This window comes from Taeniopygia guttata, chromosome 3, assembly GCF_048771995.1.
Source record: "Taeniopygia guttata chromosome 3, bTaeGut7.mat, whole genome shotgun sequence".
In the NCBI taxonomy this organism is placed as follows: domain Eukaryota; kingdom Metazoa; phylum Chordata; class Aves; order Passeriformes; family Estrildidae; genus Taeniopygia; species Taeniopygia guttata.
The window spans coordinates 41,162,424-41,188,329 of NC_133027.1; the positions used below are offsets into that span (position 1 = coordinate 41,162,424).

Sequence of the window (25,906 nt, forward strand, 5' to 3'; positions counted from 1 at the left end):
TTTATTTTAAGAAACCCTGCCTAATTTTTTTCCTTAGTCAACATTTGAAAATATAGATTATATTGCAAAGAGGCTTGCTAGTTGTTTTGTTTTGTCCTCTTTGATGTTTTCTTTATATAGTGTGTATGAATACACACATTTGATATTTAGAAAAATAGGGAAAATTATCCTGGTGCTAATGTACACAAAGCTATTACACCCAGTCATGGTTAATAGCACTAAATGGATTTAGAGTGAGGAGTCTAGACTGCAATCCTGTCAGCATCTGCCCCTTCCCCAGTAATTTATTTGGGGTTTGCACCTGCAGGTGCTGAATTGGGACTGAATTCATACAGAATTTTTTTGCTTGGATAGCAGGCACTAAAATAGTAACATTTAAGAAGAGGAGTAAATAAAAGTAACTGTGTTACCATTAACTTTCTCTCCTTTGTTGTCAATATTAAAAACAATAGAATCGTGATTATCCAGGCTCTTCCCAAGAGGATCTCCTTCTCTAATTAACTCCCTAATCTATTGGCACCCTGATTATTAGACATATCTTGTGCTGCCTGGAGTGTTTCATTGTTAGAAAGCTTTCATAAAATATTTCAGTTTTAGCTCACTCATTGGCTAGTGAAACTTGAATATTTCATGCAAACATGACACCTTCCCTTCCCTTCCCTTCCCTTCCCTTCCCTTCCCTTCCCTTCCCTTCCCTTCCCTTCCCTTCCCTTCCCTTCCCTTCCCTTCCCTTCCCTTCCCTTCCCTTCCCTTCCCTTCCCTTCCCTTCCCTTCCCTTCCCTTCCCTTCCCTTCCCTTCCCTTCCCTTCCCTTCCCTTCCCTTCCCTTCCCTTCCCTTCCCTTCCCTTCCCTTCCCTTCCCTTCCCTTCCCTTCCCTTCCCTTCCCTTCCCTTCCCTTCCCTTCCCTTCCCTTCCCTTCCCTTCCCTTCCCTTCCCTTCCCTTCCCTTCCCTTCCCTTCCCTTCCTTCTTCCCTTTCCCCTTTCCTTACTCTCCATGCTCTAGAGCATTAAAGCCTTTCTGAAGAGACAGTAGGTATGAAAAGTCTCTGAGAACAACAAAATTCCAAAGGTAACTCTGCAGAGATGAGAAGAAATCCCCTATTTGCCTGCATCTCTGTTGCCGTGTCCCATGCATGCAGTAAGTTGCAGCTGGAAATTACCTTTTCCTTCAGTTTTAAGGATATGCATGTGTATCTACAAGCATCTCCAAAAGTGGAAGTTTCTAACCCATTGTACCACCCAGCCATGGAAATGCGAGTTTGGTTAGGACATGTAAAAAAAAAGGTTTTTCTTCAGAGTCTTGTACATTAAGCCTTATTTATGTGAGACAGCGGTGTGTGTCTTAAATTTTTCCATCTCTAATAAAAGAAAAATAAATTGCCTTTTTCCCATAATAATTTTATTTTTTTAAGTCAAAATACACTTTACTCAGGGAATCAAACCAGCATACCCAGGTAGATCTTTTGCTTCTTTTCATTTGGAAGAGCTCGAATCCTGTGGGAAACAGGGAAAGAAAACCAGTTTAAAGATTTTTTAATCAAAAATTCTGTACCTAAGTCTTGGTTATATAGATTTTAAGTCTCAAACATCCCCCACTTAAATAATATTTAATTTTGTTAAATGAAAGAACCCTTATTCTTTGGGTTTTTTTTTTTTCAAATATTTTTAGCATTGGGCTATTACCTTCTTTGTGTCATTCCATGGAGTGTCAGCATGTGCAGCTCTCTTATGAGAGGATGCTTTTTGTTGCTGTAATTAAAGTCTGTCATCCATACATAGTCTTGTAAAGACCTATGATGTGCCTCTTGTCCTACACCTAGAAATGTGCCTTGGTGTGGTAACTTTGAAGCAGATGCACATCAGTGTGGAGACCCTTTTCAACATGTTCAGGCTGGATCTGTCATTCATGTGTGTGCAGTTCACAGATGGATGTGGTGGCCTTTTTGTGGTCTCTGAAGTCTGTATTTTAAATGCATGGAGCCTTGCTCATGTGTGGAGATAAAGGCATGGAAGGTGTTGTCATAAATCTCTCCAGGATCTCCCTCCAGTATTGACAGCAGCATATACATTTTTAACATTAGCAGTAAGAGCACCCTAAAAACTGTGTACCAATCATGTATTGACAAAGAGAAAGAGAAAGACAGAAGAGTAAGAGAGATCAGAGTTGTAAATATGTACTGTAGGAAACCTTTATCCTCTGCATACAATATATTAATTCAATTCATAGTAACCCTAAGGTACCATTGGGGATGCTAAAAAGCTTTGTAAAGAGACAAGAGTTTTTCATGAAATGAATTGATAATCTTTGAAATATATTACCCTCCCCCTGCCCACCCCCCCACCCCCCCCGGCTGATCTTTATAACAGCTTGTATAATTCAAGACTGATTTGTAACTTAGTCATTCATAATGCTATTTATTTCTTATTCATTCTTTCCTTCTTTTATAACTATTTCTGAATTTCATGGACTTCTCATAAAACACTGTAATGCTAATGCTAAGGGTAATTTTTAAAGGTGCTTCAAAAAATATAGATGTTTAATATGCAGCTGCTCTCCTAAGGGGCAAAAGGTTTCTTCCTGCCAGTTCTTTCAAATACTGAATTAAAAAAATCTTTTCTTTTTCCTTCAACTGTCAATATTTAAGGAAGTACCCTTTCATGTTTTCTATAATCCTGTTAAAAATAGTAGGAATCTTCTGTATCTGTGGCTAGACATACAGCATGGTGCAAAATAATCTAAACACTCAAGGTTTGTTTGCAGATTTTCTCTAATGAAAAAGGTTCAAGATATATAATGAGACAGCCCTCTGATACAGTTAATCAGTATCCATACAAGTTGATCCCTTGAATGCATTACATGATTCATAAGAAATTGCTTAGTACATAAGAAATTAAGATTGAGTAATATTTGCTGATGTCTAATTTTTCAGCTAAGAGATCTAATACTTTTAAGGAAGAAGAGGGGTTAGAAGTCCTCACTTATGTTCCTCTGCTCTCTGAAAATTGGATCTTTAAGACATAGCTATATTGCAAAAAGATTTCCAAATACCAGGAGAATTGGTTCTTTCATTCAGTTGAACATCAGAGGATTGTGGCACCATGCCTAAATTGTAAAAATATTTTGATTTCAAAATGTGTTTAATAGGTTATACTTTTACAATCACAGCTTAGAGTTAATTACTAAGTCTAGTCTCAAAACAGGTCTATGGTGATAAGTGTCTCACTAAATCATTGTCTTCACTGTGTCTAAACTGTCAGGGTGGGGATTTTTACAGATGCCTAATCAATATATAAATAAAAATCCTCTTAAACCTCTCCATGGTGCTGGTGAGCAGTTATGTGCTTTAGAAATCTGTAGTTCTTCAGCCCAGGTCCTGTTTTATTTTGCATGGGAGCAGTTGAAAGGAAAGAAGGAACACCACGTCCTCAAGTGGACTTGCAGAACACTTGGTCAGGACACCTGGCTAACAGGGAGGAAAGGTGCTCAGACCTGCAGGGAACAGCAGAGGAAAATCCTTTTTTAGGGGTAGTGGGTGTTTTGTCATACAGATGCCTTTAGCACCTATTCTGACAGGGTAGCTGTGGCAAGAGTGTTCAGCCAGAAATCATTCCATTGCTCCATCACTGTGGCAAAGGTCTAAAGCAAAACAAAAGTGGAGGTGTGGGGAAAGGCATTGTTGAACTTGGTTTTTTGAAGGAATAAAGTTTGGAAGATTTAAAGTTACTGCTGATGTAATACACATACCAACCTCTTTTGGTCTTTTAAATCTTCACAGCTCTCTTTCAACAGGTTATCTTCATGTCTAGAAAATGCAAATCTCTGGGCTCCTAAGAGCAATTGAATAGGGATATGTATTTCATCTTAAAACAAAGAGGGAAAAGGAAAAAAAAAGAAAAGAAGGAAAAAGTTATTCAAAGGATTTTGGAAATGGGTGTTCTGAATCAACATTAATTGGATTTCAGTTAATTATTTCTTATTCTTTAGGGATTATAGGAAATGAATATCGGGGAAAAAAGCAAGAACAACTTCTCTGACACACTAATTGCTCTGATATTATTTAAATCAAGCAGCCCCTCATGCCTTTCACATACAACCCACAAAAATTCATCTCCAGATGACTCTTACAGAGGCTAAGGAATAAGGATGAAGTAAAAAAGAAAGGCACAATCTTTGGAAGCCACCTTTATTTGGGAGGGTGGTCACAAATTTAGTCTGTTATGCATACCACCCTCTACCTGTAATTACTAGGATAGAGACAGCTGCTAAAAATCTGTTGTATCTGGACTTCGGACACACCCTTTCTAGTACAAATATTATGGGATTATCCTCATACTTTATCCCTGGCAGTGTTTGATCTATGCACACAGTTTAGAAGGGCTAACAGAGAAAGACTGGATAGAAGACAGGATTTTGACTTTTGGCTTTCTGCTCTTATTCTTCATGGAAATGAGGAGTCTACTTCTCACCCAGCACTGGTAACAGTTGATATGGAAAATTGTATATGGAAAGGTTTAGTTCACCTCTGGGAACCAACTGATTACAAAAGTAAAAGAAGTGGGAAACAAGAGAAAATGAGATTTTAAAAATTATTATAAATTGGAGCAGTCTAAAGAAGGTTTAAAATTTAACTGCAAGTAAGGTGCAGATGGTTTTATTTGTTTATTTTTGGTTTGGTTTTTTTGTTGTTTGTTTACTTGCTTGCTTTATTTGGGTTTAAACTTTAACTTTCTGCAAAATTTTGGCTGATCCGTCTTAGTTTTAAAATTGATGAGGGTGGCAGCAGGAGTGACTCTTGCTAGTCTCCTCTCCCTGTCCAGCCTGAGAGAAATGAATGATACCTGTAATAAAAGTAACAGATTTCCAAAGTTATTTTTAAACTTTAATATGATACTATAATCAGAGCTTCTAGTAAAAACTAAGATAATGTTTTAGGTGTTTTTTGCCTTAACTATGTATCTTTGAAGAACTCCCCAGCCCATATGTTTGAACTATAATGAAACTTGTCACTTTTGAACAGGAGATACAGTCAAGTTACATGTGAAATTATTTACACAGCAAATTTTAAAAGATTTTGGAAAGCCTAATGAAACTTGCCTGAGGGCAGTTAGAATTTGCATTCCAGCTTCCTGCATGTGTGACAAGTTGCTAAGTATCTCAGTTTTTTTAAAAAATGGAAGGGAATTTCCTACCATCAGTAGTTCTTATCTATAACTGAGGTATATTACTAAGGAGATGTACCAATGCCCACTATATATGTCAGCATATTTCCCACCCCTACAAACAGATGGGAACATAATTACATCACATCTGCAGTCACTCATTTATCTGGCTTCTGTACATATTTGCATAACATCCTGACAGGAACTTTAAAGAGCTGAGATTTTTAAAGAGCTTATGAAAATATTATTCTTAAATTAAAATGATCTGTTATAACCCAAATTTCTACCACACCTGCAAGAAATTTGTAAGAACAGATGCTTTTGTTCCTGCTATGAAAGCACAGCAGAAAGCAGTGGAGAAAAGAGTGATTTCATGTGTTGGTAGCTTTCAGAGAATTGGCCAGGTATGTATCTGTATTGTTCTAGCTGCTCTTATTTATCTCCTTAACCCACAGCATTTAGATGGCATCATTTCTCATTCTGTGCAGATGATGGTACTGCATTCTGTAAAAAGAAAGTATTTCTCTATCAAATGTCACTATTTCTAATAGACAACAAAGTGCAAAAAAAAAATCTTTAAAGTTTTGTTCAATAATTTGAAAAAGACAGAATTAAACATATGAAGAGAAATTATGAAAATGTCTGTAAGCTATATATGCATCAGTACTCAATCGTTGCTTTCCCAAATGTGGAAGTTCATAGTTTTTCTCCTGGTCACCAGTGTTTGGGTTTTGGGGTTTTTGTTTTTTTTTTTTAATCTACTGCATGCAAGCTTTATTCTTGCTTATACAGAATGAGCTTTTACTTTGCAATTGAATATGGAAAGTTTTCCTTCTTTTTAAAGAAAAAAAAAAGACACCCTAAAATTCTGTTTCAGGGTTTCCCCCCCCCCCCCCCCCCCCCCATGTCAATGCCCTCAGTATCAGGTTGCAGGAAAGTATTTCTTAAATTAAATATTCAGTTCGTAGCCCAGATGTGTTTTATGCTCTTTTACACTGTTCATATCTCAGCACTAGTGGCATTTTAATGCTCAGAGTTCGGCAGGTTTTTTTTTTTCCTACCTCGCTTTTTCCCTTTGCTCCCCCATCTGACCCTTCTGACCTTTGCTAAAATCTCCACCTTGGTGTATAGGTGATAATTGACTGCTTTCTAAAAGACACTTTTTGTATCAGCTGAGTGCTGCTTGTTTGAGATGTGAACACATTTTATGGACAGACTCAAAGCCTGGTTGTGCTCAGTCATATGTGCAAAAAAATACATTGTTAGTGGCCTGTAATCCCTAGCCCATGGTGGTTTTCTCCAGTTTATTTGTGAGAAGAGATTTAATCACAGAGCAGATGTGGGGCCTAAGGGCCTGATCCAAAGCCCATTGAAATCAACTGGAATCCTACTGGAGGTTTTAATGGCCCTACATGTTTAGATAAAACACCTGACTCATTTTTATGAAAACTAAACAAACAAATGAAAAGCAACTTATTTGTTTCCTTCCTCACTCCTTTGCCATTTGTCTCAGGAGGAAAATCCCGACCTGTACTCTAAATACAAACAATTTTATAACCCCCACCTGACAACTATTCTGCTAGGAAAGTGTTGTAATAGCAAGCTGTAACATAGCTTTGTAGCACTGGGGAGGCTACAGTACCTTTTAGCACTATGAACATTTTCTGATAATACTTTGCATGGAAAGGTTGATGTGTTTGCACAGAAAACTGTTTGTACGCAGTATGGTCTTAGGACTACATGCTAAAAATATCTGTGTAGTCAGTGTAGTCTATTTGTGAAATATAGCAGGAGAAAATATTTATGAGCACCACAGGACATGAAGCTCAAAGTGCAGTAATTTCTAAATGAAAATTATGTGACAGTTCATCAGTATTTAATGCTAACATTGCTTGATCTAGACATAAAGAATTTAGAAGCCATTTATCATAACATACAGTACTGTTCATTGCCTGATTTGCTTAGAATACATTGATATTTTAATCTCAACAGGAGCCACAGGTCTAATTTTAGCTATTTAATGAAAGGAAAATCCAGCGAGAGAGGGATTTTTCACATGACTATTAGAAGCCTACCCTCACAACTTGAATTGGTTGGTCTTTTTAATGCACGCTCCCAGAAGCCACTGCTTGGTCCCTGCGCCAGATGCAGGTGTTCCCTTGTGCTGTCAGCCAGGAATGATTAATGAGGATTTGCCCCTACTGAAAGCAGTCTTTGGAGCATTGTTCAGGGCATCTGTGGAACTGTCGGGGGAGACAAGGACACAAGTGAACAACCAATTATTTGGCCATCACTGAGGCAGCATGAAAAAGACATCAAATTGGACAGAGGAGCAAAGCTTTTGTTTCATGATCATATTTTTAGGTGTTAATAGTAACAGAGGAATTCTACCTGTTTTGGGTTTTTTTAGGGAAGAGGGGAAGGGCTCAAGCACTGCTTTAAAGCTAGGAAAAGATGTGCAAAAATAAAAGAGACAAAAACTGATCACAGTTCTTTAAAAGTGTTGAAGGGAGGAAAACACACAGAATTGATTTCTTGGTGGTTGCACTGTGTGTAAAAAGAAACACCGTTTTGCTCAGCTAACATTAGGGAATGAGGGCTAAGAATTCTGTGAAGAGGAGAAGGATTTCTTATGCAGGAAGCTTCTTAATAGCTGTCCAAATACAACAGTTCAGGAGCCAGGGCTTTAACACGTGGCAGTGCAGGGAAGTGTTACATTAGGCTTCTGAAAAAGAAAATGTGAGAAAATAAAACCAGAAAATATTTGCAAGATTTGGTTCAGCGTTCATCCTGCATCCCTCTTTCTGTCTCAAGGAAAACATGCTCAGGTGCAGAAGAGTGAAGGAAAAAATGGGGAACAGAACTAAAAGTGCTCTGCCTAGGCTTAGACTTCTGCATTTCTTAATTTACTAAGATTTGTGATTACAAATACTAATTTTAAAGTAGTGGGAAAGGATTTTCAGAACAATCAAATTACTGAATGAATTATTTGTAAAATACATAATATGCTCCATCCTTTCAAGCCTCTTTTTACCACAGAATTAAGAATAAAAAATTTAATTATAATAGCTTAATTCTAATGAGGACTATAATGTTTTAGTGACTAATAATAGATATAGAACAATTTCTACTGAGGTATTATAATTAATATTTATAGTGGCTTATTCCTAACCTCAGAAGTTTCTCTGCTCCCACACATTCATGCAAGAAAAGGAGTTTGGATCCTGAAAAAATCACCAATCAAAATTCTAAACTATTACGTTAGAAAGAAAGAAATACATATTTTTATAATTTACATAGAAAGTAAACAAATGTATATTTCTAATTTAACAGTTTAATTATATTTGAGTACCTAGATTCAGGTTTATTTTTGGGGATTTTTTCAGGTTATTTATCATTTAATGGCTGCAATTTATCAAGGAGGACTCATGGCTTTCATAAAATTCTTTGAATCTCTGTACATAAAGGCTAGTTTCCTTACCCAGCTTTTAGTAAGTTTTAGTAAGCAAAAAGTTTTTGCTTGCCTCACATTTAGAATAAGTTGTCGCAGGTAAAAATTTGACTTATGATATTCAGATTTTTAAAATATGCCATCTCAGTGTCAAATGGCTCGGTCTGAAACCTGAGCAGTCAACTGCTGTTTCTATTTATTATAGGATAATAATTTTATTAAAAAGTAAACATTCAAAATGATAATTAAAATCAAAGTATTTAGTAGCCACTTAAAAAAAGAAAAAACCCAATATAATAAACATGCAAATAAAGCCTTTGTATTTAAAGAATATCACAAATTCCTTTATGCCACCCAGATAAGAGTCTTGATCAGAAGGAAATCACTAAACAACTTAGAATCTTTAGGACATTCCAGAATTTCTTATAATTGTGCAAAGTGTAATCTGGAATTTTATGTTGGGAATAGAACCATACAGCCCTTGAACTGCAGTACTGCAGGTCTGTCCTTTCCAGGAGTACAGCCCTCTGCTACTCTTTGTAAAGGGCACTGACACTTTAAACAGAGCTTTGTCCCTGCTTGCCTTTGGTGTGTGTGCTGGAGCACACAGGGGCTTTATGAGCAGCTCTAACTTCAGTGTACAGACACACTCAACTCTCTTTCCTTCCCATCAGGAAGGGACAATGGCATCAACAACTTGGCCCTGTGTCTGACATTACTCCATGGAAGAACAGTCTCTTGGACTCCTCCTGGGCATGATGGAAGTCATGGAAGTAAAGTATTTCCAGGAAGTAAAGGAATGATTATAGCATCCCTAAAGAGGATATTTGCTGACTGCCAAACTGCTCAACTGAGTTTTCTAACCCTAGATATGTAATTAGAAAGGAAACTTCCTGCTGCTGTAGACCGAGCTGAAGACTGCACCTTTTCCTGCCAGATATAAACTTTGCCACAGGTATTCAATGGTTGCTCACCACACTGTTGGATTACTTCAGACTCTTCTACTTGGATTTACCAGTTGGAGAGAATAGAAACATCTGACATTAAATCTTGAAGAGGAAATTTCTGAAAAACATAAAGCAGAGCACAGCCTGTAATTTATGTATGCCAGCAGTCTACAGCACTGCAATATCCTCCAGGATGTGAGCATTCTCTCCAAATCTCGTGGTGGGTGAGCACCTTTGAGATGGGGCTCCTGTAAGCCCTCATGGGTGGCCCCATGGGAAAAAGGTCAGGACAATACTTTAAAGACAGGACTGAAATCTTTTAGTGGCAGTTCTTTGGCCTGAAAATAGGGATAGAATTTGCCAGGTAGTGGCCATCATGGGAACACCATTTTTTACATACCATTTCCTCCAGTACAGTGACATCTCTTCCATCCATTATATTCCTCTGCAATCTGCATGCTTCTCAAAAATAATTAAGTTTCTTTCAGTTCTTGTGCTCAGGTTGATACATGCTGTATTTTGATGCTTTCCCTGTAAACTCTTATGTATGTATTTTCATGATACTTCAATGAAACCATCATAATTTAAATTCAAAGCAAATCAAAAGCAATGGGCAAGAACATATGGAAAGGGATAAACCAAATAACATCTTTATTGTGAGTGTTGCTTGTTCAAAACATCAGCTTTGATTTGCCTTTATCTACTGCATATTTATTTCACAAAACTATAAAAAAATCTGAAGCTGTCACTTATGTTTTTACAAAGATCTCTAATACTCTGCAGACTGCATAAAACTATGAAGTACTGGATTAGTAGGAGGTTAGTACCTGTGAGATTATTTTCTTCCATGTTCTCATGGATCTCTGCAGATCTTTTGATGAAAAAAATATGTTTCTTTTTCTCTAAACAGCATAGCTGCTGTAACAAGTTCTTAGGGAAAAAAACAAGCAGAGAAAAATCATTAAAGCTCAAATAAATATTTTTAGCTTTTAGTATCTAATATTTAGCTTTCATTTCATGCTGAAAAGAATGAGGATTGTTAGAAACACGCTATGATTATGGGTGAGTGTTTACTTCTTTTATTCATGCTGAGTGAAATCTAACAGCAACATGTCAAGGATTCAGGAGTGTCAGGAGTTGCCTTCTGACCATCAGGATTTCTCACTTTGTCCCTTCTCTTGCTAGTTTAACACAGCCTGGTGACTCTGGTCGCTACAGCCAGTGTGTCTCTGCTGGTGGTGACGGTGATGGAACTCCTTAGACTTTTGTGACTGTTATTGCCTCCAGGCCTGAAATGAAGGGAAGCTGCAGACAACTGGGGCAATGTCATTAGAAACTCATCAGCACTGGTTGTTAATGAACCATTTGATAAAACAGAAGGAATTCTCTCTGCTGTTTGCAATAACTGCAACAACAACAACAAAAAGGACGAGGGTAAAGCTTTGGATGCAAAAATACTCCCCTTTGCAGGAGCAGTGTGAATCAGCATGCACATGGCCTGGTATAAGGATCCGGCAGGGTGGGCAGGAATTTTGCAGATGACATTTCCATATTGATTTTATAAAATAGTGCTGGTCTGTGCTTAGTTCGGGCTGCAAAAACTGCAGTGTGAACTACTTAACTTCTGGCTTTTTGGCAACAGAGAATTGTGAGTCTAAATATGACTTCAGCTCCTTTACCCTTGATAGCTGATTTTTACACCTGAAATCCCAGAGCTAACAGTTTGGTAAGTTTGTGCTCACACATACGTATGTATTCACTTATAAAATCTATTTTGTCCAAAAATCCATCTTCTATCCATAGAAAACTATCTACAGGTTTGATAAACATGATTGGTTTGTTCAGCTTTTATTTCTCTTCTGTGCTTAAGAGCAGGTTACACTTAGGAATGATGTGTGAAGTCAGAGGGCTTTTCTTGCCTTATAGCCCCCAGATGGTTTTTTCACCAGCATACTTCCCCACCATTTCTTGATTTGACTTTCTTCTTTCTAGTCCCTCATGTCATGCAGGGTTTTTTTTAACTCTTAACGCTACCTTGTACACATGTTCTTTTCCCTTTTCCTCCCTCCACCTCCCCACACGCTCCATTCATGCATTCCCGTTGCATCCTATTTCAACTCATACACTTTTTCTGATCTTTTTTTCCCATGCCTTTGTTTTTCTTCCATTCAACTGGGAAAATCATGTTCTTCACACCTAAGGAAGCAGTTCTTTACTAATAATGGTAGTGTTTCAGCCTGTGTATTCATATATATGCTGGAAATAACAACATGGCTAAGGGCCACTGACTATTTTTTAGGGAGACAACCTCTAAATTAAGAGGCTAAATGTTTGTAATGTAGAATGATTTAGCTTCAAATTATTCAGTATCAGAATATGAATAATACAAAATATTTTTAAGTATTTGGATGGATTATGAAGCCTCACCTTATATATCTTAATTGCTACCTTGTTTTGCATTTGTATGAACTGCCAAGATTTAAAACTTATGTGTATTCACTTTGGTGTTAAGTTCTTGACTGCTTCAGCTTATTTTATTGTCCTTTGCAGTGCTATGTTAATAGCAAGCATAGCAACATCAGTTGTATATATTTGTTTGAGTACTACCCATCATATGATCCTTACTTAAACCTCATTTCAGCCTATTTTTTGGAAGCTTTAAAAATGCATACAATGCTCCAAGTTCATATTAGAAGCAAATAATGGATTAAAAAATCAGATTATTTTGGTGAAATAAAAGATGCAATCCTTTGCAGGAAAGAAAGAGAAACAGCATTTGAGCTGGGATGTAGATGGTTAAAAGAAGTGGTGCTCTGTGATAATTAACAGAAAAAAAAATAGTACAGAAGGAGTATTTCTTCTGAACTACCAGAGCCTAGCATTTTCATAAACCATAATCTTGATGTTAAATCTTGAATATTAATGAAATTATGATTGTAAGAATAGCAATGTAAAAATATTTGAGATAATGATTTCTGAGGTTTGTATTGCCCCATTCCAGCTATCAACCAATAGGAAGTGAAAGAACATTTTAAGAGAAGTTTATTAAAGTCAATTGCATGCTTCAGGTTCTTCCTCTATGGATATAGCTTATCTTTGTTTTCAGAATTGCAGAAGCCAAAAGTATAGTCTGTAAGTTTGAGTGAACTTTCTTCACCTAATTTCAAATCTGCTTGAACTTAGTGACTTTGTGTATTTGATTTAAGCTTCTTGGAGATTGCATTCAATAAAGGAGAAGAGTACAGGTGAAGGGATAAGAGACAGAAATAACCAAGAGAAAAAAAAAGTTTGATATATATATATATGCTACATGTGAATTACTTACTTCTTTTCTAGTATATTCTGTGTTTTGCAGCATGGAAGTTTTCTGTGGGAAAAAAAAAAAATAAATCAAGTAGCCCTTTTCGGTCTTAACAGAATCATGCACAGCCTCATCAGCTGCAGCCTTAGCAGACAACTAGATCTTATGATTTATTTGACCAGCCTTGCAAGATATTCTTCCAAAAGTGAATAATGGTATGCCAGAAGACACATGAAATGGACTGATCTATGTTATTCTTCTATTGTCTACAAGAAAGTCTGTCCATTCCTGATTTTAATCACACCCACTTAGTGGTCAAGCGAATTCACCCTGCCAGCCAGATGATCTAGTTTGGTGTCCACTGCTGTTATTAGAGACTGGAGGTCAAACCTTTTATCTGTTTTTGCCAAACTCAGTGGGACACAGTTTCTTGCTGGGAGTCTTTGGAACGAGGCGATAAATCTTATTGCTAATATCCCAGTAGGCAGTAACGTGTCTTCCTGCAGGCATATCGTCAGAACTCTTCCAGGGTCTGTGGACATAAATAAAAACTTTTGGAAATCCTGTGGGGATATTGTTTTATTTTTATATCTGTCATAAAAGTGTCTCCACTTACTCAAAGCCTAATTGTGAATTGTCAGCACAGAGCCTTCCAAGATTTTGTCTTAATTCTCATGTCCATAAAAAAAGAATGTAATTGAACCATGCTAACAATTTTATGCCTGCTTGTGTGTAAATGTAGTTTTTTGTGGTATAACCAGTCTACATTGCTTGTAATAGCTTGGTAATATGCCAGAACCACTCAAATACAATTCATGTGGTTTGGGGAATGCCACACAACAGAGAATTTGCTTTGCCATTCTTGGAGGTGAAGAGCAGTGATTTTCTACCTAGGATCTGAATCGATGGACACAGACAGAGAGCTGTGACGAATGACTCGATGTCCGTATGCAGCCCAGTAATGAGTGGTGTCCCTCAGGGCTCTCTCTTGGGTCTGGTGCTCTTTAATATCTTCGTCAGTGACAGAGAGAGTGAGATCAAGTGCACCCTCAGCAAATTTTCCGATTACACAAATCTGAGTGATGCTGGTGACATACCTGAAGGATGGGATGCCATCCAGGGGGACCTGGACAAACTCAAGAAGGAAGCCCATGAAAACCTTGTGAGGTTCAACAAGTCCAAGTGCAAGGTGCTGCACCTGGACTGGGGCAATCCCAGACATGAACACAGACTGGGAGAAGAATTTATGGAGAGCAGCCCTGCAGAGAAGGCCTTGGGGGTTCTGATGGACATGAGCCGGCAGTGTGCACTCATGGGCAGGGAGCCAACTGAATCCTAGGCTGTATCAAAGAGGGATGGCCAGCAGGGTGAGGGAGGTGATTCTCTCCCTCTTCTTTGCCCTCATGAGACCCCACTTGGAGTGCCACATCCATCTCTAGTGTCCCCCCATAAGAAACACATGGACCTGTTAGAGCAGGTCCAGAGGAAGCCACAAAGATGATCAGAGGTCAGGAGCGCCTCTCCTCTCCTGTGAGGACAGGCTGAACAGCTGGGGTTGTTCAGCACTGAGAAGATAATCTCTCTCTTCCAGGGACACTTCACTGCAGCCTTTTAGTACTTAAAGGGGGCTTATAAAAAAAGAGAGAGGGACATTTTACATGGGCAGATAGTGATAGGAGAAGGGGAAACAGTTTTAAACGGAAAGAGAAATTTAGGTTTGATGTTAGGAAGGAATTCTTTACTCTGAGGGTTGCAAGGTGCTGAAAAATATTACACAGGGAAGTTGTGAATGCCCTATACCTGGAAGTGTTCAAGGCCATGTTAGACAGGACTTCAAGCAACCTGATGTAGTGGGTGGCACCCCTATCCATGCAGGGATTTTTTAAGTAGATGATCTTTCAGATCCCATCAAATCCAAACCACTCTGTGATTCCAAGATTTGAAATCCTGTGGAGAGCAGTACATGACTTTTGAGGCAGCTGCAAAAGGTGATTTGAAAGAAGATTTTATGTTACACCACGGTTTATGTGAAATTTGGCATTTATGGGTCAAAACCAATAAAACCACCTGTGTACAACTGTAAAATGGCTTATGCTTTGCTTTGTCTCTAAGCATTAATTTAAGATCTAAGGTTCACATTGCCTAGAGCATTTGTGGATACTGTGAAAACTTGCTTCATTTTTTTTATGTTATTGAGCTGACAGCCAGATTAAATGCTGATTGTAAAGTTCTTTCCCGCTCTCTACTTCTGCACTTAATGCATCCTGGCCAAATGAAATTACATGGTTGTATAATAGAAGTACCTTTATAACATAACTTATTATAATATATTCATATTATATAAAAAAATTCAAAACTTATAATGTAAATTTATTATAATAAAAAGGCATTGCAAGAGTAAAGATGTTTTAAAAGAATGGATTAATTGTGAAATTGTCATAGCATGGGAAATCTTGTAATCCCTATGCAGGGCCCAGTTGGGTTAGTCTACCCATATAATCCTTATTGTACCCTGCAGACTAACCAGCTCTGATTCACACTATCTAATTAACTGCTTTTAATTGTAGTTGTTTTAGCTATTCTCAATTTTGGTTTTTCTGACACACTGGTTACTGTGCAGTCAGTACTAGGGGTCATCCCCTTGTTTCTTGGGGGTTATGGGGTTTTTTTGGTTGTTTGGTAGGTTTGGTTTGGGGTTTTTTGGGATTTTTTTGGTTTTTGGATTTTTTTTTTTTTTTTTTTTTGCCAGACGTGTCTCATCTCCCATAGGTCTCTATGACTATCTGAAAGTGTCATCTTCCCATTGTTCACACAGACACATCTTTTGCACTAGTTCATTTTCCCTTTCCAGGGTCTCCTCTGCTTCCAACAACACTACAAGAGAAGAACCAGTTCAGGAATTACATTTCACCAATTAATAAATAATTAAAATGTCCACATTTAATTATCAGTGATGAGTCTTTCACAGCAAGATCCTTGGAATACCTTCTGAAGAAGAAAGAACCAATGAGCTAGGGCTGCTATCACAATTCTTTTGGCTCAAACTGGAGGATAGGCACTGAGTTTGCCTGTAATCCCTGAAAATGAGGAATTTTTTTATGCTTTTTCTTTCAGCAAAGGATTAGTTGGTGACTTATTCTTTCAAAATATAAGAAGGTAGCTCAAATTCCATATCTCCTCTGATAGGGAACCAGCTGGCCTGGTGGACAAAGAGGAACACAGTGCAGCTGTCATTGCTCTAGTACCACATTTTTTGAACTGAGTCCAGAAAGATTTTTTTTTTTTTTCTCAACTCTGTTCCATAATTGAAAAGTAAAGAGCAAATTTTCTATCTCTCCTTCTTTTTTATAAGTCTTCAAAGGAGTCTGCAGTGCAACATGTAGAACACCCACAGCACTGTATCCTAAACTGCAATTAGCTCTGGGAAAGAACTGTAACCATGAAATACACATTTTAAAGAATTAAGGAATACAAATTCTTTTTTTCTAAATTATTCTTTATTATTATGTAATTGCTTAATTTTGATTTTGCCTTAGCACATGCTGAGAAACTCCAAGTAGACTGCTGTATTGTGCATTGATATTCTTCTATGAATTCCTGCTGAGACAAATATTAGAACATATTTAATACAAATACACATTTATTCAATGTATATGTTCATATAAATACTAAAAGCAAGTGTTCTCAAACTTCTATATTATAGACTGAAAAGGACTCAAAAGAATCCTTTGTGGAAGATATGCTGTCTTTTTCCCCACTAAATAAAATAATTTGCTTAATTATTTTTTAAATCCAGTTCATAGAGGTATGTCATGACTTTTAAGGGTGACTTTTTAACAATGGAAGTGCAGGATAGAGTGTAATTCCTTAGGTATATTTTTCTTGAGTTGGTTTATAGTGAGAAAGGAGAAATGTCCCAGCTCTGTTGCAGAAAAATTTCCTGACCTTGGTCAAACTGCTTAAATTGTCTGAGTGAAATCCTACCTCTACTAAAGTCAAGAGGATTTTTCCTATTTATTTGAAGGGGGCAAAGATATCACATTTGAATTCTGAGTTGTTAATAAGAATGGGATAACATGTATCTAACTCTCACAGCTCTTGTGAAGCTAATTAATCAGCAGAGCACTTTGGGATCCTCAGAAGTATAATAGGAGCTGCAAGTACTATTATTTATTTGTCATGTAATTGGAAACCAGCAAGGTAAAAAGTCATTGATAAAAATCCACATCACAAGGTCATTTCTTTCAGTGTTGCAAATCTCTTCTTCAATCAAGAGCTTTGTAACTGATGAAAAGTACTGCCTAATCATAACATTATCAAGTCAATTTAATTGGTGCTCTGGCAGCACATGAGATCATAATGAAGTCATTTTTGCTAGTTACAGGCTTAAAAATATTTTTATAGCATCCTTCATCCTAGTGGAAACTTTAAAGGCCTTGCAGATAGGATTAAGGTTTTCTGTCTCTGTTATACACCTGCCTTTGTGTGGTAGATACCAGCTGTTTTAATAATGTATAAAAAACTAGTGGTAAGAATGATATTCCTGTTCTGTTTTTGTATTTATCCTTTATAGGATATGTATTACATAGTTTGTGCCTTTAAAATTAATGTTCAGATATGTCAAGGTAAAGAAGTAGCACTTTTGGATTTGAAGGGTTCTGATTTTTTCATGTCTGAACACTGGTAGTTGCCAAACCACAGGTTTTTAATATGCCCCGCGTCTTTGAAAATTCTGTTTTTGACAACAGAAAGGTCAAGTTTTTGCACAATACTCTGTTTCACTTTGTCAGAAACGTAAAGCCCCAAAACTGATATTACCTTCACCAGGTGATGGTTTGGAGTAAGGATGGTTGGTTAGGTTTCTATCAGCATTCCCTGTTACATCAAGTGGATTGCTTAATTTACCATGGTGTAAGCTTCCATATTGCAACAGATGGAAATAATGTAATTTGTCTTTTCTTTGCCCCATATCTTTCATAGCTAGAGTGACTGAGTTTTGCCAGTACCAGGGTCCTGCTGCCTGCCATCGCTCACCTCCTTGAAGAGCTGGATGCCACAAGTTCCCGCAGTGAGCTCTTGCCACTGACCACATGTCACCTGCCACAGCTTGTGGCCAGTGAAGGGCAGGCTGTGAGTTTCAGCTCTCTTGCCACTCACTGCTTTAGCTGACATCTGGCTAAAAAGCTCATTTTAAAACGCAGCCTTCAGAACAAGCCGCAAATGCAAAGCGGCCAAAAGGTGAAGTGCTGTGGCTCAAGAAGTGATGGTGTTTATGAGGAAGAGAGTTTAAAATCAGCTCCTTTCCTGCCTAGTTTCTCATTTCTATCTCCTTCCCTCCCTACTCTGTGGACTCCTCTTCCTCTTTGATATTGCCCAAGCTGCACAGCCCACTTTAAATAAGTTGTGCCCGAATGCATCTTGGGTACTGGAAAGATGAAATTTCTTTCCCTCTCTGATGGAAAGCAAGGAACTTGTGGCACTGAGCTCTGGCCGAGCAAGACTGCTTTCCACTGCACTTTATCCAGGGACAGGTGAGAAGGAGTGACTGGCAAAGGAGACAAACTCCTGTGGGAGTTTAACAGGTGCAGGTGTTTTGTCTTTATAGGCAAAACCTCATCTTTCAAGAGGTAAAAAATATTGCAAGAGCCCTGATAGATAAGGCCAAGTACCACAGGAAGTAAAATAATGAAAGACAGACATAATTTTCTTCCATTTTCTCTTGTTTAGCACCACATCCTTACTCATACTGAAGTGCATTCTGTATGGACATCACTCTGCAAGAATACTAAAGTGAGTATAAAAAGTAGCTTTTTAATTTTTTTGTGCACTTGGAAAAGGAATGCATAAGAACTGTAAGTGCACATATTTCACTTAATTTGCTGGCTTAACTTGCTGGCTTAATATTTGCCAGTCAACAGGGCTCCTTGACTTTCTGCAGGTTTCTAATCACAACAGGGTGGGAAGAATGATTTAAGTTGCCTGCCTTACAAATTTAAGGAAATAGCATGAAAATATTTTAACAGTACTCACTTTCAGCTCAGTAGCCATGTACAGAACTTCATAGAGGATGGCAATATTAGTCAACAGTCAAAACGATGGTCTGAGAAAAACCCTTTTTGTTTCAGACAAAGAGAGGGAAAGAGCATTGGGTAAGGAAGTGAAGTTTCAGGGCAGCAGCTCCATTGAGTGCTTGTTAAATCTTTCATTTGGGCTATTCACCTGCTGCTTGTAAGCAATGAAAATGGTAGACAGCAGATGTGAAGGCCAGGAGGGGCTGTAATGATGTGAAAAACAAGTTGGGTGACTGTACAGAATTAAGAGAAGGATTGAGACTTACTTTTTGTATTTGAACCCCCCTATTCCCATGTTATTATCATCCTAAACACTTAAAAAACTTCTTTTCAAAACAAAATGTATAAAAATATGAAAAATAAAATTAATAAACTAAGCATTCCCCATTTTTTTAAGTAAATGAAAAAAAAGGTAATCTTGAACATGATGATTCTTGATCCTTGCATAACTCTCATTAACATTCACCAAGTCTGAAATATGACCCTCTGATTATGTGAGGTTTAGAATACATAAAATGTCTCTAACATAGATGATGGAAAAAGTCTGTTTATTTTGACCACCAGAATGTAGGTTGAATTTTCCTATATTTCGTCACTGTCATATCACACACCTTGCTGATGTTGTCTCCCATAGAAATGTTTGTGTTTTAATTTAAATTGGACAATAAAAGAGTTTGAGATCTGCTAAATTAGGAACAAAAGAAAAGGCTTTGTGCTCTGCTGCCTATAGTCTAACCATTATGGTTATAGTAATGTGCTGTGAGAAGCCATTGGCATGCTAAAAATACACTACTTTAACAATAATCCATGCATAAAAGAGCCTGAAAGGAGATATGGCATATACCTAATGAATTCTGGACTTTTCCATGCTTGCCATTTACAGGATTTGAAAATTGCCAACCCATCCTAATATGTTATAATGTTTAAAGTTTAACAAACAAACGCAACCTCCCTAAGTGAATTCAGCAATAGTAGCAGGAATTAAATACTCTATGTGCTAAATGAGTGGGGGGTTGTTTCTTTTTATTAAAAAAAAAATCCAAAAGCAGACTTTATATATATATTTATTTAAAATAGATGCACGGTTGTAAATACAGTGTAGTTGTAATATTCCAAGCACATATTTAGGGACTTCCTCCCTTTTCCAAATCTCACTCAAGTGGAACATACACTCATTTCTGTAACAAAAATTCTTTCTACTCTATTGGCAAAATGAATAGCATCAACTCAAAATATTTAAAAATTTAGTCACATCCACATCTCGCAGCCTATAAGGAGCTTTCACGCTTTTGGGCTCGCTTTAGATCTTTAATACCCTTTCCTTTTGTGTCAAGGAGCTCACGAGGCGTAAAGAAGCACTGATAAACCCACTTAGATCCCTTCCTGGGCCGTCACCTCTCCCTGCCAAGCGGCTTTAGGTGGTAACTGATCTGTGACAGGCTGCCAGTCAAACAGAGCATTTCTGAAAGCTGACACAAAAGACTGAGCGCCGGAGAAAGGAGAGGGAAATAAGAAAAGAAGCCAAACTGTATCAGCGGCTCTCTGCTCGGCGGCCCCCTCCCGCTCCCAGCCCCCATCCCAGCCAGGTTCACGGCAGGGGCAGCGATAGCGATCGGAGCCGCGCCCTCAATAGCGGCCCGCGGCAGAGTGACAGCCGGGCCCGGAGCGACACGGGCGTGCTGTCAGCGCTTCCCGTGGGAGCGGGGCACAGGGAGCCGGGGGGGCAGGGCGGAGGCAGGCAGGGAGGCAGGGAGAGAGGCAGGCAGGGAGAGAGGCAGGCAGGGAGGCAGGCAGGGAGGCAGAGGCCGCCCGGCGGCTCCCTCCGGCCGCGCTGCCGGGGGCGCTGGGGATGGCGGCAGCGCCCGCCCGTCCCGGCCGCCGCCTGTCCCGGCGGCGCTGGGGACAAACATCTGCCACATCCCCAGCGATACCTTGTGGTGCGCTGCCGGAATGGGGGCCGCACCTCTGCCTCCGGGGATTCGCCTCCGAGAGACCTTACAGCACCTTCCAGCGCCTAAAAGGGGGGATACAAGGGGGGAGCTACGAGGGGGCATGTAGTAATAGCTTTAAACTGAAAGAAGGGGGATTTGGATTAAGTATTAGGAAGAAATTCGTTGCTGTGAGGTTGATGAGACATTGGAACACGGGGCCCAGAGAAGTTGTGGATGCCCTGTGCCTGGAAGTTTTCCAGGTTTGGTTGGATGGAGCTCTGAGCAACCTGGTCTTAATAGATTTACATGGCAGGGGGCTTGGAGGTAGGTGATCTTTAAGATCCCTTCCAAACCAAACAATTCTGTGGCTCTATGATTATATGATTCTGTGATTAGAGGGCAGTGAAACACAGCAGCAGAGAGAGTGGGACCCTTGGAAAACGTGCCTTTCAAATTCTCTTCTCACTGTTTTTGTACACCTACCTGCATGTGTCTTGCAGTCATACGAATGAAAAAAATTCTACCAGACAAAACCCCACCTTTAATGCGGACCTTAAAGTTTTATTTCTTGTTTCGTCAGACAGAAAATTAAGTATTTTTTAAAATGTGTTACTGACTTGGTGAAAGTTGCTCAAAAATTTTCTGCTGGCTCTCTTATAATTGGAAGAACTTTGAAAGTCCTCAGGTTAGGTCTCTGGAGCAACTCCCTCCATCATTTCTCACTCATCTCCCATACTGTAGCAGTCTGCTGGTTGCAGCAGAAAAGTCCCAAACTCTGGGTTATTCTTGGGTTGTTTGAGAGTCTATGATGACCATCAAAACCAAAGAGAATGGAGTGCTGCTTGCTTTGGATTAGTTCCCACAACTTGAATGTGCCAGTGTGGTCACAGGAGCTGTTGATGTAGTAGAGAGGGCTCCTGGCGCCCCACCATGCCAGTTAATGAGCTGCTGTGCTGGTGAGCACTGAGGTCTCATCACCCACTAGCCCAGAGAGCAGGGTCCGGCATTTCAGGACACAAGATCTTCTGTGGTTATTCCCCATCCCTGGAATGTTTCTTTCCACATTTGTATGAGGTGGAGGGTCTGGTGGAGGAAAAAAATTGAGTCAAATGGCAGCATTACCCCTCCAAGATCCCAGAGAATCTTAAGATCATGCACAGGAAATGTAAGAAGTGACTTTACACTGCCCATCTCTCCATTTAGTATCCAGTTTATCATCCAACTTAGTAACTTCTCTGAGCAAATCATCCATTAGCAAGAAGAAATATATGCTTTTTTTTCTAGTTTGAGATCCTTCAACTTGGACTAAGTTGTGCAAACATGTACCAAGAATAGATTCAACAAAATTTGATTATTTTAAAGCTAAAGTAATTTCTCTTAGTCTGTAATGAATAGAGAGTAATTCTAATTATTCTACACTCAAGAGGAATTTAGTCCTTAGAGAAGCAAAAAGTTCTCAGCACACTAAGCCTTGGTTTATGCCTTTGTACAGAGGGGGATACTCCCACTGGCAGCAGTTTTCCAGTGTAGCTCTGGTAGGTGAGAGCAGAGGGAGCATTCAACAGCCTCTGCACTGAGGGATATGTGGAAAAACCTTTTAGGCTCATCTTCCATTCTGAACCGTTCTCTCCAGGTGGTCCCACCAAACCACAATCCTTCCTTTTTCAAAGTTCTGTTATCTGATGGGTGGATCTGGTAAAGGGAATACATTCTCCACTTAAAATGGAAAACAATTTTCATTGCTCATGTCTTTAGGACTATTTATTCATGGGGAGGAGAGCAACTCATCCAATTGATTAATTGTGAAAATATGCATCTTATTTTTAAAAATAAAAAAAAAAAAGTGAAAAAGTATGTTACCATGTTTTTAAACTTTAGGACATTAGGCAGGTTAGTTTTTAAAACATATTAAGAGTTTGAAGTGAATCCTAAAAAGGAATATATGAAGTTGTTAGTAGAGCTTATTGAGCTTATATACTTTTTTTGACATTATTTACCTTTTTCTCCTCCTGGCCTGAGGTTTCTGGAAAGGCTGAAGGCAGATGACTTCAGATAATTTCTGTGTGCATAAATGGAAGTCTTAATTACTGGATTAAACTGCTCAAAGCACTACACTAATCTTCAACACTGAGGAAGCAGAAATATTATTTACAGATTAAGAGTTTTAGATTTTTGTCATGTCATGAACATTTTGAGATTTTGGCTCAAAAATTATAGGAGTCATCTTGCTACTACATAAAATACTTCTAGTAGCATTAACTACATTTCTCTTTTATTTGGACCTTGTCTTACAACACAGTGCCAAACAATGTCTTCATGGAAGGTAGGAACACATTTCTCTCCCATATGGTTTACTTCAATAGGTTAGCATCAAAGTTGAATACTATTGTAAGCTTAAAAAAAGAGCTTTTATTTATTTTTTTTTTAAGAAAAGAAATATTTTAAAATGTCATTTAAAACTGCAGTTAAAATTATGAATAATTTAGGTATTGGAAAATATGTGCTTATTGGTCTCATCTTTTTCTGACTAGATCTAGATCTAATAGTGAACACCTAGATAGTTTTCCAATTGAAGCCATGACTACAGTTCCTCTCCTAACATTTACAAAACAAGTTTGCTTTCAGACTTCACACATAGCAAATGTAGAAAAGGAAAGTCTAATCTGGTCGAAAATAATTAAGGTGCATCTGAAACATACAATTTTGTGTCCAACAGTTGTGGTTCAGTCCTCAGCTTTGTCACATATTTGTCCAGTTACAGATACTTCAGGTTTCATTATTTAAAATATTCTGGAGAGGTTTAGTGTCCTTTTATATGTTTGAGAAAAGAGAATGCATTATTTAAAATGCATTCAGTACTAGTTCCTGTCAGTCTGCACCACAAGGGGCTAAATTAATTTTATAAGCCTGAGAACATTATGATGGATATTTGTAAGCACTTTTGCTGTCTGACAGTGAGCCTGGCATAGTTTGAGGTAGAAACCTACTAATACCTTTTTTTTTGTGTGAGATTTTGTAAGGATTTATAGACATCATAGTTTCCACTAAATTCACACTAAGTCACACATCCACTAAGTCTTGAGGCTAGGCTATAACCCATGGGGAACAGAACAGAATTCTTATCATAGATCACATGAACTCCAGTAGAACTGAAAACATTCAAGGGCACCTGCATTGGTTTATATCACATTAATATTTTATAGCTTTGTTTCATCCCTAGAAACAGGCCTGACTATCAATGTTTCAGGTAGAAAATCTAAAATTTCTTAATTTTAGGATACTGTAACTTAAAAGAAGAAGAACATGAAGAAGTATTAGTGATTTATAAAACTACATCCTTGGAGATATTAAAATCCTGACTGTATAAAATCCTGGGCAACCCGATCTGTGCTGGTTCTCTGTTGAATTAGGGGTTGAACCAGATGACTTCCAGAAGTTTCTTCCCAAATAAAAGTATTTTGTTATGCTGTACATTGGAGAAGCCACTTGCAGGTGGTAAAATCTAAAATAATGGCATCAAATTCATTTCTGGCAGAAGCTGGTTATGCTGTCTGGGGCTTTTCCATCCACCACTGCATCACCTGCATGAAACCAAAGCAACTTCTGTATGGTTTTAAAGCCTGAGGGAGACATCTGGGGTCACCTAATCTGATAGATTCCCTCTACCTCCTTGTTTCTGGTGCACCAGTTGTCCCCAGCATTATCAAGGTCTATTTAAACCTGTGCTGATGTCTTTCTAGCACCTGGTTAGAACTGAATAGAATCCTTTCAGAACTGAATGTTGAAATCTCATCCTACCTGAAATATCACTGTCTGCTCATACATATCTTCCTCCATCCTGCCTCTGTATCAATAAGTTTGATATTGAGTTTCTGTAGACTGTAGCTCTTAGTGACCACCCGCAAGGAAGGGTTTCTTGTTTGGCCAGTATGATTGGAAAGGCGGTTGAATGCCATGCAGGACTGAGAGGCATCATAAGTTTGCTGGTGACTGAAGTCTGTATTATATAGCAGGACAACTTGCATGGAAGCAGAGGATCTGCTGGGTCAACACAAGGCCTGTCTTGCTCAGGGGACTTTATTTTCTTCTGTAGTTGAAGTGTAATCTTTAAAATTTAGACTTAATTTTATTTTCCTGTTCAGGACTCAGTGTACTCTGTGTTTCCCTTAGAACAGCTAATTGCAAGCCTAAGCTTAGCTAAATTATATATATACATATCATTTGCAAACTTAAACTCATCATAATTAAAGTTTTGGTTGAGAAGATATTACGTTTTTGATTCAACTTAAACATTGTCTTTTGTTTTAAATTTAACATGTTTAAAACAGTTTAAAACTGGCATTCACACCTTGAAAATCAGTTTGCAAACTAAGGGTGTCCAGAAGTTTACTGAGTGTAAGGAAATATGCATAGATAATCAAAAGACAAGGATAAGAATAAAAAAACTTAACTCACTTCTGATGTTTTCAGCAACTCCTCCTGCCCAAAAACCTAGCATGGGAGAAATAACAGCTAGGCTGTTATTTGGGAAGGCTAGAATGCTGTCCTGTTATAGGTGGGCTCTTCATACTTCTGAAGTTATAGTGTTTTTATTTAAAACCTAAATTGGATTTCTAGGCATGTATGGTACCCGCCAATTTAAAATTATTGAAGTTCTTCATAGTGTTAAGAGTGCTTCAGTTTGAAAGAGTGAGGCTTTCCTGCAAATGCCAAGTAAATTGCTCTGCAAGTCCAGAATCTTTGATCACCTCTGAATTGAAGTGCTTATGAAAGATGTTGCCGTGTTCTAATAATTTTACGGCTCTCTCTGATTCATATGCCTAGAACCCCAATCATTTCCAAATTGAAGAGCTCTCATTATTTTGAAGTCCTATGTGCAGTATAAAATGATTTAAGATTATTCTGCAGCTTTTCGTTTTTATTTTGTAAAAATGAAACTTTTTCTTCTTTCTTTTTTAAAGAACAGCTCTTTCTGCTGCAAGCTGGGAGACATTATGAGCTAATTCTAACATTTCATGTTTAAAATGGAAATTGAACCAAATTCT

The 25,906-nt window shown here is 38.2% G+C and overlaps 1 protein-coding gene across 38 annotated transcripts in view; it reads left to right on the forward strand.

Moving 5' to 3' along the window:
- The window catches only part of LOC140683684 (uncharacterized), a 545,997-nt gene that overhangs the window by 126,556 nt on the left and 393,535 nt on the right, over positions 1–25,906 (forward strand). For 37 of the 38 annotated variants that reach the window (XR_012054984.1, XR_012054985.1, XR_012054986.1 and 34 more), the window contains one exon: positions 18,587–18,649. Coding sequence is in view for 19 of the 38 variants with exons in the window: in XM_072926705.1 (XP_072782806.1) it covers positions 18,587–18,649 (63 nt within the window). In the remaining 19 variants the exon portion in view is untranslated. Of the gene's footprint in view, positions 1–9,285; positions 14,945–18,586; positions 18,650–25,906 lie in introns of those variants that run through there. The other variant, XR_012054996.1, reaches the window with a different exon arrangement.